At 49.2% G+C, this 15,359-nt stretch overlaps 2 protein-coding genes across 4 annotated transcripts in view; one reads left to right on the top strand and one right to left on the bottom strand.

The window, feature by feature from the left end:
• The window catches only part of LOC145878576 (leukocyte immunoglobulin-like receptor subfamily B member 3-like), a 97,633-nt gene that overhangs the window by 9,861 nt on the left and 72,413 nt on the right, over positions 1-15,359 (top strand). The gene's annotated exons all lie outside the window — the stretch shown is intronic.
• Positions 471-5,625, bottom strand: LOC123724026 (cysteine-rich protein 2). Of its 3 annotated transcripts, none has more exons than XM_082973893.1 (4): positions 5,422-5,625; positions 2,424-2,518; positions 1,039-1,093; positions 471-737 (listed from the first exon to the last, which is right to left on the bottom strand). In XM_082973893.1, the coding sequence occupies exons 1-4, from the start codon at positions 5,462-5,464 to the stop codon at positions 700-702; spliced, it is 231 nt and encodes a 76-aa protein (XP_082830019.1). In that variant the 5' UTR covers positions 5,465-5,625; the 3' UTR covers positions 471-699. The 3 variants fall into 3 exon arrangements, with proteins under 3 accessions (XP_082830019.1, XP_082830018.1, XP_082830017.1); XM_082973892.1 differs by having other exon boundaries at positions 471-799; XM_082973891.1 differs by having other exon boundaries at positions 471-802; positions 5,422-5,623.

Genomic DNA, 15,359 nt, shown 5'->3' on the forward strand with positions numbered 1-15,359 from the left:
GTGTGTGTGTGTGTGTGTGTGTGTGTGTGTGTGTGTGTGTTTTCAGAACTCTGGTGGTATTAAAACATGATCTGACTAGGTAGTGTCCACTCCAGTACATGTGTAGTGTAGGATGTGTGTCTGTGTACTCCAGTACATGTGTAGTGTAGGATGTGTGTCTGTGTACTCCAGTACATGTGTAGTGTAGGAAGTGTGTCTGTGTACTCCAGCACATGTGTAGTGTAGGATGTGTGTCTGTGTACTCCAGTACATGTGTAGTGTAGGATGTGTGTCTGTGTACTCCAGTACATGTGTAGTGTAGGATGTGTGTCTGTGTACTCCAGTACATGTGTAGTGTAGGATGTGTGTCTGTGTACTCCAGTACATGTGTAGTGTAGGATGTGTGTCTGTGTACTCCAGTACATGTGTAGTGTAGGATGTGTGTTGATGCCTAAAGAGACTCTGTGTTTAACACACTTCAACCAGACGACTGTAGAAGCTTCTGTTTTATTGAAGAACAACCGTTTCTCCATTGAACACAATGTTGTGGTCAAGGTAGTTGTTTTATGACTGACTGAAAGAGGGGGACTTTCAGAGTATTTCTTCGTTGGTCAAATGTTGGTTGGCTGAATGTTGGGTCTAGATGGTTGGTCGTTGGCTTGATGGCTGAATGTCAGGTTTGTTGAACATAGATCCTTGTTGATAGGCTGTTAGTTCTCATTAGGTTGTATTTTGGTGGTTTTTGGTTAGACTGGTTCCTAGGAGGAGGAAGAGGAAGAGGAGGCTGAGCTGTGACAGTTTGACATCAGTCTCCTGTTACCTGCTGAGAGAGAGAGAAGAGAGAGAGAGAGAGATTTGCGGTACATAGCATCCTAAGACACACACTGATCCCTATTTAGTGTACTACTTTTGACCAAGTCTCTGGCCAAAGTAGTGTACAATGTAGAGAATGGGCTGCCATTTGGGACGCACCCCAGCTAAAGTACATCTTCATGTAACAGTTAGTGCAGTAGGGTTTCTCATCACAACAGTTACAGTACATCACCAAGCAGTATCTACCTCTGGTACCAAACATCTTCATGTAACAGTTAGTGCAGTAGGGTTTCTCATCATGCTGAAACACAAGGCACAGAAAACATCTTAGTTCATGAGATACATAGATACACACATACATACATACACACATACATGTAGACATGTAGACGGACGGACGGACAGACCTTCTCCACCCCACCTCCCTCACTCCCTCCCCACACTACCCCTCCATGTCTTCGTACCTCAGCATGTTGTCCTGGGGTCAGCTGTCTCTGACACTGTTGACACTATCTTTCCCTCCACTTCTCAATCTCTCCCCCCTCACTCCCCCTTCCCTTCCCTCTCTCCCCTCCCCTTCTCTCCCTGACTCACTCTCTCTCCCCCTTCCCTCTCTCCTCTCTCCCCTCTCCCTCCTACGTCTCCCCCCTCCGCTATACTCCTCTCCCTCTCAACCCCCTTTCCTCTCTCCCCCTTCTCTCCCTCCTCCTCTTCCCTCCCTCCCTCTCTCTCAATACCTCAGCATGTTGTCCTGGGGTCCCCCTTATCTCCCTCCTCCTCCTCCCTCCCTCCCTCTCTCTCCATACCTCAGCATGTTGTCCTGGGGTCCCCCTTCTCTCCCTCCTCCTCTTCCCTCCCTCCCTCTCTCTCCATACCTCAGCATGTTGTCCTGGGGTCCCCCTTCTCTCCCTCCTCCTCTTCCCTCCCTCCCTCTCTCTCCATACCTCAGCATGTTGTCCTGGGGTCCCCCTTCTCTCCCTCCTCCTCTTCCCTCCCTCCCTCTCTCCATACCTCAGCATGTTGTCCTGGGGTCCCCCTTCTCTCCCTCCTCCTCTTCCCTCCCTCCCTCTCTCTCCATACCTCAGCATGTTGTCCTGGGGTCCCCCTTCTCTCCCTCCTCCTCTTCCCTCCCTCCCTCTCTCTCCATACCTCAGCATGTTGTCCTGGGGTTCCCCTTCTCTCCCTCCTCCTCTTCCCTCCCTCCCTCTCTCTCCATACCTCAGCATGTTGTCCTGGGGTCCCCCTTCTCTCCCTCCTCCTCTTCCCTCCCTCCCTCTCTCTCCATACCTCAGCATGTTGTCCTGGGGTCCCCCTTCTCTCCCTCCTCCTCTTCCCTCCCTCCCTCTCTCTCCATACCTCAGCATGTTGTCCTGGGGTCCCCCTTCTCTCCCTCCTCCTCTTCCCTCCCTCCCTCTCTCTCCATACCTCAGCATGTTGTCCTGGGGTCCCCCTTCTCTCCCTCCTCCTCTTCCCTCCCTCCCTCTCTCTCCATACCTCAGCATGTTGTCCTGGGGTCCCCCTTCTCTCCCTCCTCCTCTTCCCCCCTCCCTCTCTCTCCATACCTCAGCATGTTGTCCCGGGGTCCCCCTTCTCTCCCTCCTCCTCCTCCCTCCCTCCCTCTCTCTCCATACCTCAGCATGTTGTCCTGGGGTCAACTGTCTCTGACACTGTTGACACTTCAGACACAGAGGGTGGTAGTCCCGTCCCAATGACCTCTTCTTCTCACCTGGACCAATGGGGAGAGAGGATAGCAAGGGTTAGAGGTCAAATGTCTGTCATGGACCAATCTGGTTAGAGGATACCAGGGGTTAGAGGTCAAATATCTGGCATGGACCGTTGGGGTTGGAGGATACCAGGGGTTAAATTAAACATTTAATCAAATTGTATTTGTGACATGCGCCGAATACAACAGGTGTAGTAGACCTTACAGTTAAATGCTGAATACAACAGGTGTAGTAGACCTTACAGTGAAATACTTACTTACAAGCTCTTAACCAACATAGCTTTAAGAAGTTTTAAGAAAAAAATGTTTTAAATAAACATATATTTTTTAAAGTTAGAAATAAATAATTAAACAGCAGCAGGTGTCTTTCACAATTTGTACGGCCTTCCTCTGACACCGCCTGGTATAGAGGTCCTAGATGGCAGGAAGCTTGGCCCCGGTGATGTACTGGGCCGTACGCACTACCCTCTGTACTGCTTTGCAGTCAGAGGCTGAGAAGTTGCCATACCAGGCAATGATGCAACCAGTCGAGATGCTCTCGATGGTGCAGCTGTAAAAGCTTTTGAGGATCTGAGGACCCATGCCAAATCTTTTCAGTCTCCTGAGGGGGAATAGGCGTTGTCATGCACTCTTCACGACTGTCTTGGTGTGCTTGGACCATCTTAGTTTGTTGGTGGCGTGGACACCAAGGAACTTGAAGCTCTCAACCTGCTCCACTACAGCCCCGTCGATGAGAATAGGGGCGTACTCGGTCCTCCTTTTCCTGTAGTCCACAATCATCTCCTTTGTTTTTATCACGTTGAGGGAGAGGTTGTTGTCCTGGCACCACATGGTCAGGTCTGACCTCCTCCCTATAGGCTGTCTCATCGTTGTCTGTGATCAGGCCTACCACTGTTGTGTCATTGGCAAACTTGATGATGGTGTTGGAGTCGTGCCTGGCTCGACAGTCATGAGTGAACAGGGAGTACAGGAGGGGTCTGAGCACGATCCCCTGAGGGGCCCCCGTGTTGAGGATCAGCATGGCGGATGTGTTGTTACCTACCCTTACCACCTGGGGGTGGATTTATTTAACAACTGACATCAGTTTGGCTCCAACACATTTACAACAAAGACATTCTGACAGTAAAATAAATACAAGTGTAAAAACATATAAAGAATATTTCATGCTGAGACCCTCATATTAAACACCAATGATATTTACTGAGTTTATGGGTTATATTAAGGTTAATGATTGTAATATATATATTTTTTAAACAATCTTATTTAATTATTGTATATTTGACATGTGAAAAGGTCACACAGAGGGCCAGAGATAATTACAGACTCATGTGATGAGGTCACACAGAGGACCAGAGATAATTACAGACTCATGTGATAAGGTCACACAGAGGACCAGAGATAATTACAGACTCATGTGATGAGGTCACACAGAGGACCAGAGATAATTACAGACTCATGTGATAAGACCACACAGAGGACCAGAGATAATTACAGACTCATGTGATAAGGTCACACAGAGGACCAGAGATAATTACAGACTCATGTGATAAGGTCACACAGAGGGCCAGAGATAATTACAGACTCATGTGATAAGGTCACACAGAGGACCAGAGATAATTACAGACTCATGTGATAAGGACACACAGAGGACCAGAGATAATTACAGACTCATGTGATAAGGACACACAGAGGACCAGAGATAATTACAGACTCATGTGATGAGGTCACACAGAGGGCCAGAGATAATTACAGACTCATGTGATAAGGTCACACAGAGGACCAGAGATAATTACAGACTCATGTGATGAGGTCACACAGAGGACCAGAGATAATTACAGACTCATGTGATAAGGTCACACAGAGGACCAGAGATAATTACAGACTCATGTGATAAGGTCACACAGAGGACCAGAGATAATTACAGACTCATGTGATAAGGTCACACAGAGGGCCAGAGATAATTACAGACTCATGTGATAATCTTAAGCACAAAAAGACCACCAGATGTAATTTGATAAAATTCCCCCTAAAATGTAAATGTTACCAAACTTCTGGTAGTTTCCTGGTAAACATAGACATTTTCCAATAATATACCTTTCATTTGCAACCCTAGTTCCTGTATGCAAATAATGCAAGTCCCTAAAGGAAAGGAAGGCAAGTTGGTATTTGAACAAAGCCGAAGTGTGAGAGATCAGTCTGCTGTCTCATATCAGTTGAGGACATAGGAAAGGAGCCCAGGTGAAAGGAAGCCAGGTTAGACTATAGGAACCCAGCCTCTAAAGGAAAGGAAGCCAGGTTAGACTATAGGAACCCGCCTCTGAAGGAAAGAAAGCCAGGTTAGACTATTGGAACCCAGACAACAAAGGAAAGGAAGCCAGGTTAGACTATAGGAACCCAGCCTCTGAAGGAAAAGGAAGCCAGGTTAGTCTATAGGAACCCAGCCTCTGAAGGAAAGGAAGCCAGGTTAGTCTATAGGAACCCAGCCTCTGAAGGAAAAGGAAGCCAGGTTAGACTATAGGAACCCAGCCTCTGAAGGAAAGGAAGCCACGTTAGACTATAGGAACCCAGCCTCTGAAGGAAAGGAAGCCAGGTTAGTCTATAGGAACCCAGCCTCTGAAGGAAAGGAAGCCAGGTTAGTCTATAGGAACCCAGCCAGTGAAGGAAAAGAGACTTATCCCAGGATGAAAAGAAAGCTGCTTAGAAAGGAAAGGACACCAGGTTAGAGTATTGGAGAGTAGCCGGTGTGTTACAGAACAGTCTGCTTCCTCAGAGAAGACACTTCCTGTTGTCTGTGTGTGAGTCATGACAGACTGTTCAGAGCATGGAGACACACACACACACACACACACACACACACACACACACACACACACACACACACACACACACACACACACTGCACTCACCAAAGTAGACGGGTTTCCCACAGATGGGACAGTAGCCCACCATGATAGATGATATTCCTGACACTGTTATTTAGCAGACAGGAAGTGTGTATGTAGAGAGTGTGAGATGGAGAAAGGGTGTGTAGAGAGAGAGAATGTGTGTGTGAGAGAGTGTGTAGAGAAAAGGTGTGTGTGTGTCAGAGAGATGTACAGGAAATAGGTTCAACTGTGTGAACATGGCGTGTTGTGATGACAAAACCAGGATGTGGTGAGAACCTTGTCACAGCAAGACAAAGAAACATCACTTCAAAAGAAAATACAATATGAACACATTGGTGTCATTGGTAAAACTAAATATACATAGATATATAGAACTAGAAGGATATGATAGATAGAACTAGAGAAAAATGATAGAAAGAACTAGAAAGATATGAAATATAGAACTAGAAAGATATGATAGATAGAACTAGACAGATATGATAGATAGAACTAGAGAGAAATGATAGATAGAACTAGACAGATATGATAGATAGAACTAGAAATATATGATAGATAGAACTAGACAGATATGATAGATAGAACTAGACAGATATGATACATAGAACTAGACATATATGATAGATAGAACTAGACAGATATGATAGATAGAACTATAATAACCTTTAGATAGAAGATGAACAAAGATGTCTATTCTGGACTGTTATGACTGAACAGAACATCAGGTGGGACTAGATCTGGACTGTTATGACTGAACAGAACATCAGGTGGGACTAGATCTGGACTGTTATGTCTGAACAGAACATCAGGTGGGACTAGATCTGGACTGTTATGACTGAACAGAACATCAGGTGGGACTAGATCTGGGCTGTTATGACTGAACAGAACATCAGGTGGGACTAGATCTGGGCTGTTATGACTGAACAGAACATCAGGTGGGACTAGATCTGGGCTGTTATGACTGAACAGAACATCAGGTGAGACTAGATCTGGGCTGTTATGACTGAACAGAACATCAGGTGAGACTAGATCTGGGCTGTTACGACTGAACAGAACATCAGTCGTAACTGTGTAGTTTAGTAATTATCGAGGTTAGCTAGCCAGCTATTTCCGTCCCCCGCGACGGCATTTTTTTTATTTTATTTTTTATTTTTTTCCAAACCCAGCCAACTATTACCGACGAGCAGCATTGTAGAAACTAAATACATTACAAAGGAACGTCTTGATTGGTGTTATGTTAGCTAGCTACAAAGTTGCTTTTGTATCATGACAAGGTGTAGTACTGAAACTATCGAGGTTACCTAGCCAGCTACACGTTCAAAGTCAACAACGCAGCCACTGCTAGCTAGCCTACTCCACCAGCCAGCAGTACTGTATCATTTTCGTCATTTTAGTCAATAAGATTTTTGCAATGTGAGCTTAACTTTCTGAGCATTCGAGACGTGTAGTCCACTTGTCAATTCCAATCTACTTTGCATTAGCGTAGCCTCTTCTGTAGCTTGTCAACTATGTGTCTGTCTATCCCTGTTCTCTCCCCTCTGCACAGGCCATACAAACGCTTCACACCGCGTGGCCGCTGCCACTCTAACCTGGTGGTCCCAGCGCGCACGACCCACGTGGAGTTCCAGGTCTCCGGCAGCCTCTGGAACTGCCGGTCTGCGGCCAACAAGGCTGAGTTCATCTCAGCCTATGCTACCCTCCAGTCCCTAGACTTCCTGGCGCTGACGGAAACATGGATTACCACAGATAACACTGCTACTCCTACTGCTCTCTCCTCGTCTGCCCACGTGTTCTCGCATACCCCTAGAGCATCGAGCCAGCGGGGTGGTGGCACTGGAATCCTCATCTCTCCCAAGTGGACATTCTCTCTTTCTCCCCTGACCCATCTGTCTATCTCCTCATTTGAATTCCATGCTGTCACAGTTACCAGCCCTTTCAAGCTTAACATCCTTATCATTTATCGCCCTCCAGGTTCCCTTGGAGAGTTCATCAATGAGCTTGACGCCTTGATAAGTTCCTTTCCTGAGGATGGCTCACCTCTCACAGTTCTGGGTGACTTTAACCTCCCCACGTCTACCTTTGACTCATTCCTCTCTGCCTCCTTCTTTCCACTCCTCTCCTCTTTTGACCTCACCCTCTCACCTTCCCCCCTACTCACAAGGCAGGCAATACGCTTGACCTCATCTTTACTAGATGCTGTTCTTCCACTAATCTCATTGCAACTCCTCTCCAAGTCCCCGACCACTACCTTGTATCCTTTTCCCTCTCGCTCTCATCCAACACTTCTCACTCTGCCCCTACTCGGATGGTATTGCGCCGTCCCAACCTTCGCTCTCTCTCTCCCGCTACTCTCTCCTCTTCCATCTATCATCTCTTCCCTCTGCTCAAACCTTCTCCAACCTATCTCCTGATTCTGCCTCCTCAACCCTCCTCTCCTCCCTCCCTGCATCCTTTGATTTTCTCTGTCCCCTATCCTCCAGGCCGGCTCGGTCCTCCCCTCCTGCTCCGTGGCTCGACGACTCACTGCGAGCTCACAGAACAGGGCTCCGGGCAGCCGAGCGGAAATGGAGGAAAACTCGCCTCCCTGCGGACCTGGCATCCTTTCACTCCCTCCTCTCTACATTTTCCTCTTCTGTCTCTGCTGCTAAAGCCACTTTCTACCACTCTAAATTCCAAGCATCTGCCTCTAACCCTAGGAAGCTCTTTGCTACCTTCTCCTCCCTCCTGAATCCTCCCCCCCCCCCTCCTCCCTCTCTGCGGATGACTTCGTCAACCATTTTGAAAAGAAGGTTGACGACATCCGATCCTCGTTTGCTAAGTCAAACGACACCGCTGGTCCTGCTCACACTGCCCTACCCTGTGCTTTAACCTCTTTCTCCCCTCTCTCTCCAGATGAAATCTCGCGTCTTGTGACGGCCGGCCGCCCAACAACCTGCCCACTTGACCCTATCCCCTCCTCCCTTCTCCAGACCATTTCCGGAGACCTTCTCACCTCGCTCATCAACTCATCCTTGACCGCTGGCTACGTCCCTTCCGTCTTCAAGAGAGCGAGAGTTGCACCCCTTCTGAAAAAACCTACACTCGATCCCTCCGATGTCAACAACTACAGACCAGTATCCCTTCTTTCTTTTCTCTCCAAAACTCTTGAACGTGCCGACCTTGGCCAGCTCTCTTGCTATCTCTCTCAGAATGACCTTCTTGATCCTAATCAGTCAGGTTTCAAGACTGGGCATTCAACTGAGACTGCTCTTCTCTGTGTCACGGAGGCTCTCCGCACTGCTAAAGCTAACTCTCTCTCCTCTGCTCTCATCCTTCTAGACCTATCTGCTGCCTTTGATACTGTGAACCATCAGATCCTCCTCTCCACCCTCTCCGAGCTGGGCATCTCCGGCGCGGCCCACGCTTGGATTGCGTCCTACCTGACAGGTCGCTCCTACCAGGTGGCGTGGCGAGAATCTGTCTCCGCACCACGTGCTCTCACCACTGGTGTCCCCCAGGGCTCTGTTCTAGGCCCTCTCCTATTCTCGCTATACACCAAGTCACTTGGCTCTGTCATATCCTCACATGGTCTCTCCTATCATTGCTATGCAGACGACACACAATTAATCTTCTCCTTTCCCCCTTCTGACAACCAGGTGGCGAATCGCATCTCTGCATGTCTGGCAGACATATCAGTGTGGATGACGGATCACCACCTCAAGCTGAACCTCGGCAAGACGGAGCTGCTCTTCCTCCCAGGGAAGGACTGCCCGTTCCATGATCTCGCCATCACGGTTGACAACTCCCTTGTGTCCTCCTCCCAGAGTGCTAAGAGCCTCGGTGTGACCCTGGACAACACCCTGTCGTTCTCCACTAACATCAAGGCGGTGACCCGATCCTGTAGGTTCATGCTCTACAACATTCGCAGAGTACGACCCTGCCTCACACAGGAAGCGGCGCAGGTCCTAATCCAGGCACTTGTCATCTCCCGTCTGGATTACTGCAACTCGCTGTTGGTTGGGCTCCCTGCCTGTGCCATTAAACCCCTACAACTCATCCAGAACGCCGCAGCCCGTCTGGTGTTCAACCTTCCCAAGTTCTCTCACGTCACCCCGCTCCTCCGCTCTCTCCACTGGCTTCCAGTTGAAGCTCGCATCCTCTACAAGACCATGGTGCTTGCCTACGGAGCTGTGAGGGGAACGGCACCTCCGTACCTTCAGGCTCTGATCAGGCCCTACACCCAAACAAGGGCACTGCGTTCATCCACCTCTGGCCTCCTCGCCTCCCTACCTCTGAGGAAGCACAGTTCCCGCTCAGCCCAGTCAAAACTGTTCGCTGCTCTGGCACCCCAATGGTGGAACAAGCTCCCTCACGACGCCAGGACAGCGGAGTCAATCACCACCTTCCGGAGACACCTGAAACCCCAACTCTTTAAGGAATACCTGGGATAGGATAAAGTAATCCTTCTAACCCCCCCCCCTTAAAAGATTTAGATGCACTATTGTAAAGTGGTTGTTCCACTGGATATTATAAGGTGAATGCACCAATTTGTAAGTCGCTCTGGATAAGAGCGTCTGCTAAATGACTTAAATGTAAATGTACTAGATCTGGACTGTTATGTCTGAACAGAACATCAGGTGGGACTAGATCTGGACTGTTGAACAGAACATCAGGTGGGACTAGATCTGGACTGTTATGACTGAACAGAACATCAGGTGGTACTAGATCTGGACTGTTATGACTGAACAGAACATCAGGTGGGACTAGATCTGGGCTGTTATGACTGAACAGAACATCAGGTGGGACTAGATCTGGACTGTTATGACTGAACAGAACATCAGGTGGGACTAGATCTGGGCTGTTATGACTGAACAGAACATCAGGTGGGACTAGATCTGGGCTGTTATGACTGAACAGAACATCAGGTGGGACTAGATCTGGGCTGTTATGACTGAACAGAACATCAGGTGGGACTAGATCTGGGCTGTTATGACTGAACAGAACATCAGGTGAGACTAGATCTGGGCTGTTACGACTGAACAGAACATCAGTCGTAACTGTGTAGTTTAGTAATTATCGAGGTTAGCTAGCCAGCTATTTCCGTCCCCCGCGACGGCATTTTTTTATTTTTTTCCAAACCCAGCCAACTATTACCGACGAGCAGCATTGTAGAAACTAAATACATTACAAAGGAACGTCTTGATTGGTGTTATGTTAGCTAGCTACAAAGTTGCTTTTGTATCATGACAAGGTGTAGTACTGAAACTATCGAGGTTACCTAGCCAGCTACACGTTCAAAGTCAACAACGCAGCCACTGCTAGCTAGCCTACTCCACCAGCCAGCAGTACTGTATCATTTTCGTCATTTTAGTCAATAAGATTTTTGCAATGTGAGCTTAACTTTCTGAGCATTCGAGACGTGTAGTCCACTTGTCAATTCCAATCTACTTTGCATTAGCGTAGCCTCTTCTGTAGCTTGTCAACTATGTGTCTGTCTATCCCTGTTCTCTCCCCTCTGCACAGGCCATACAAACGCTTCACACCGCGTGGCCGCTGCCACTCTAACCTGGTGGTCCCAGCGCGCACGACCCACGTGGAGTTCCAGGTCTCCGGCAGCCTCTGGAACTGCCGGTCTGCGGCCAACAAGGCTGAGTTCATCTCAGCCTATGCTACCCTCCAGTCCCTAGACTTCCTGGCGCTGACGGAAACATGGATTACCACAGATAACACTGCTACTCCTACTGCTCTCTCCTCGTCTGCCCACGTGTTCTCGCATACCCCTAGAGCATCGAGCCAGTGGGGTGGTGGCACTGGAATCCTCATCTCTCCCAAGTGGACATTCTCTCTTTCTCCCCTGACCCATCTGTCTATCTCCTCATTTGAATTCCATGCTGTCACAGTTACCAGCCCTTTCAAGCTTAACATCCTTATCATTTATCGCCCTCCAGGTTCCCTTGGAGAGTTCATCAATGAGCTTGACGCCTTGATAAGTTCCTTTCCTGAGGATGGCTCACCTCTCACAGTTCTGGGTGACTTTAACCTCCCCACGTCTACCTTTGACTCATTCCTCTCTGCCTCCTTCTTTCCACTCCTCTCCTCTTTTGACCTCACCCTCTCACCTTCCCCCCCTACTCACAAGGCAGGCAATACGCTTGACCTCATCTTTACTAGATGCTGTTCTTCCACTAATCTCATTGCAACTCCTCTCCAAGTCCCCGACCACTACCTTGTATCCTTTTCCCTCTCGCTCTCATCCAACACTTCTCACTCTGCCCCTACTCGGATGGTATTGCGCCGTCCCAACCTTCGCTCTCTCTCTCCCGCTACTCTCTCCTCTTCCATCTATCATCTCTTCCCTCTGCTCAAACCTTCTCCAACCTATCTCCTGATTCTGCCTCCTCAACCCTCCTCTCCTCCCTCTCTGCATCCTTTGATTTTCTCTGTCCCCTATCCTCCAGGCCGGCTCGGTCCTCCCCTCCTGCTCCGTGGCTCGACGACTCACTGCGAGCTCACAGAACAGGGCTCCGGGCAGCCGAGCGGAAATGGAGGAAAACTCGCCTCCCTGCGGACCTGGCATCCTTTCACTCCCTCCTCTCTACATTTTCCTCTTCTGTCTCTGCTGCTAAAGCCACTTTCTACCACTCTAAATTCCAAGCATCTGCCTCTAACCCTAGGAAGCTCTTTGCTACCTTCTCCTCCCTCCTGAATCCTCCCCCCCCCCCCCTCCTCCCTCTCTGCGGATGACTTCGTCAACCATTTTGAAAAGAAGGTTGACGACATCCGATCCTCGTTTGCTAAGTCAAACGACACCGCTGGTCCTGCTCACACTGCCCTACCCTGTGCTTTAACCTCTTTCTCCCCTCTCTCTCCAGATGAAATCTCGCGTCTTGTGACGGCCGGCCGCCCAACAACCTGCCCACTTGACCCTATCCCCTCCTCCCTTCTCCAGACCATTTCCGGAGACCTTCTCACCTCGCTCATCAACTCATCCTTGACCGCTGGCTACGTCCCTTCCGTCTTCAAGAGAGCGAGAGTTGCACCCCTTCTGAAAAAACCTACACTCGATCCCTCCGATGTCAACAACTACAGACCAGTATCCCTTCTTTCTTTTCTCTCCAAAACTCTTGAACGTGCCGACCTTGGCCAGCTCTCTTGCTATCTCTCTCAGAATGACCTTCTTGATCCTAATCAGTCAGGTTTCAAGACTGGGCATTCAACTGAGACTGCTCTTCTCTGTGTCACGGAGGCTCTCCGCACTGCTAAAGCTAACTCTCTCTCCTCTGCTCTCATCCTTCTAGACCTATCTGCTGCCTTTGATACTGTGAACCATCAGATCCTCCTCTCCACCCTCTCCGAGCTGGGCATCTCCGGCGCGGCCCACGCTTGGATTGCGTCCTACCTGACAGGTCGCTCCTACCAGGTGGCGTGGCGAGAATCTGTCTCCGCACCACGTGCTCTCACCACTGGTGTCCCCCAGGGCTCTGTTCTAGGCCCTCTCCTATTCTCGCTATACACCAAGTCACTTGGCTCTGTCATATCCTCACATGGTCTCTCCTATCATTGCTATGCAGACGACACACAATTAATCTTCTCCTTTCCCCCTTCTGACAACCAGGTGGCGAATCGCATCTCTGCATGTCTGGCAGACATATCAGTGTGGATGACGGATCACCACCTCAAGCTGAACCTCGGCAAGACGGAGCTGCTCTTCCTCCCAGGGAAGGACTGCCCGTTCCATGATCTCGCCATCACGGTTGACAACTCCCTTGTGTCCTCCTCCCAGAGTGCTAAGAGCCTCGGTGTGACCCTGGACAACACCCTGTCGTTCTCCACTAACATCAAGGCGGTGACCCGATCCTGTAGGTTCATGCTCTACAACATTCGCAGAGTACGACCCTGCCTCACACAGGAAGCGGCGCAGGTCCTAATCCAGGCACTTGTCATCTCCCGTCTGGATTACTGCAACTCGCTGTTGGTTGGGCTCCCTGCCTGTGCCATTAAACCCCTACAACTCATCCAGAACGCCGCAGCCCGTCTGGTGTTCAACCTTCCCAAGTTCTCTCACGTCACCCCGCTCCTCCGCTCTCTCCACTGGCTTCCAGTTGAAGCTCGCATCCTCTACAAGACCATGGTGCTTGCCTACGGAGCTGTGAGGGGAACGGCACCTCCGTACCTTCAGGCTCTGATCAGGCCCTACACCCAAACAAGGGCACTGCGTTCATCCACCTCTGGCCTCCTCGCCTCCCTACCTCTGAGGAAGCACAGTTCCCGCTCAGCCCAGTCAAAACTGTTCGCTGCTCTGGCACCCCAATGGTGGAACAAGCTCCCTCACGACGCCAGGACAGCGGAGTCAATCACCACCTTCCGGAGACACCTGAAACCCCAACTCTTTAAGGAATACCTGGGATAGGATAAAGTAATCCTTCTAACCCCCCCCCCTTAAAAGATTTAGATGCACTATTGTAAAGTGGTTGTTCCACTGGATATTATAAGGTGAATGCACCAATTTGTAAGTCGCTCTGGATAAGAGCGTCTGCTAAATGACTTAAATGTAAATGTACTAGATCTGGACTGTTATGTCTGAACAGAACATCAGGTGGGACTAGATCTGGACTGTTGAACAGAACATCAGGTGGGACTAGATCTGGACTGTTATGACTGAACAGAACATCAGGTGGTACTAGATCTGGACTGTTATGACTGAACAGAACATCAGGTGGGACTAGATCTGGGCTGTTATGACTGAACAGAACATCAGGTGGGACTAGATCTGGACTGTTATGACTGAACAGAACATCAGGTGGGACTAGATCTGGGCTGTTATGACTGAACAGAACATCAGGTGGGACTAGATCTGGGCTGTTATGACTGAACAGAACATCAGGTGGGACTAGATCTGGGCTGTTATGACTGAACAGAACATCAGGTGGGACTAGATCTGGGCTGTTATGACTGAACAGAACATCAGGTGAGACTAGATCTGGGCTGTTACGACTGAACAGAACATCAGTCGTAACTGTGTAGTTTAGTAATTATCGAGGTTAGCTAGCCAGCTATTTCCGTCCCCCGCGACGGCATTTTTTTATTTTTTTCCAAACCCAGCCAACTATTACCGACGAGCAGCATTGTAGAAACTAAATACATTACAAAGGAACGTCTTGATTGGTGTTATGTTAGCTAGCTACAAAGTTGCTTTAGTATCATGACAAGGTGTAGTACTGAAACTATCGAGGTTACCTAGCCAGCTACACGTTCAAAGTCAACAACGCAGCCACTGCTAGCTAGCCTACTCCACCAGCCAGCAGTACTGTATCATTTTCGTCATTTTAGTCAATAAGATTTTTGCAATGTGAGCTTAACTTTCTGAGCATTCGAGACGTGTAGTCCACTTGTCAATTCCAATCTACTTTGCATTAGCGTAGCCTCTTCTGTAGCTTGTCAACTATGTGTCTGTCTATCCCTGTTCTCTCCCCTCTGCACAGGCCATACAAACGCTTCACACCGCGTGGCCGCTGCCACTCTAACCTGGTGGTCCCAGCGCGCACGACCCACGTGGAGTTCCAGGTCTCCGGCAGCCTCTGGAACTGCCGGTCTGCGGCCAACAAGGCTGAGTTCATCTCAGCCTATGCTACCCTCCAGTCCCTAGACTTCCTGGCGCTGACGGAAACATGGATTACCACAGATAACACTGCTACTCCTACTGCTCTCTCCTCGTCTGCCCACGTGTTCTCGCATACCCCTAGAGCATCGAGCCAGTGGGGTGGTGGCACTGGAATCCTCATCTCTCCCAAGTGGACATTCTCTCTTTCTCCCCTGACCCATCTGTCTATCTCCTCATTTGAATTCCATGCTGTCACAGTTACCAGCCCTTTCAAGCTTAACATCCTTATCATTTATCGCCCTCCAGGTTCCCTTGGAGAGTTCATCAATGAGCTTGACGCCTTGATAAGTTCCTTTCCTGAGGATGGCTCACCTCTCACAGT

Source organism: Salmo salar, chromosome 04 (assembly GCF_965601325.2).
Source record: "Salmo salar chromosome 04, fSalSal1, whole genome shotgun sequence".
Lineage (NCBI taxonomy): Eukaryota > Metazoa > Chordata > Actinopteri > Salmoniformes > Salmonidae > Salmo > Salmo salar.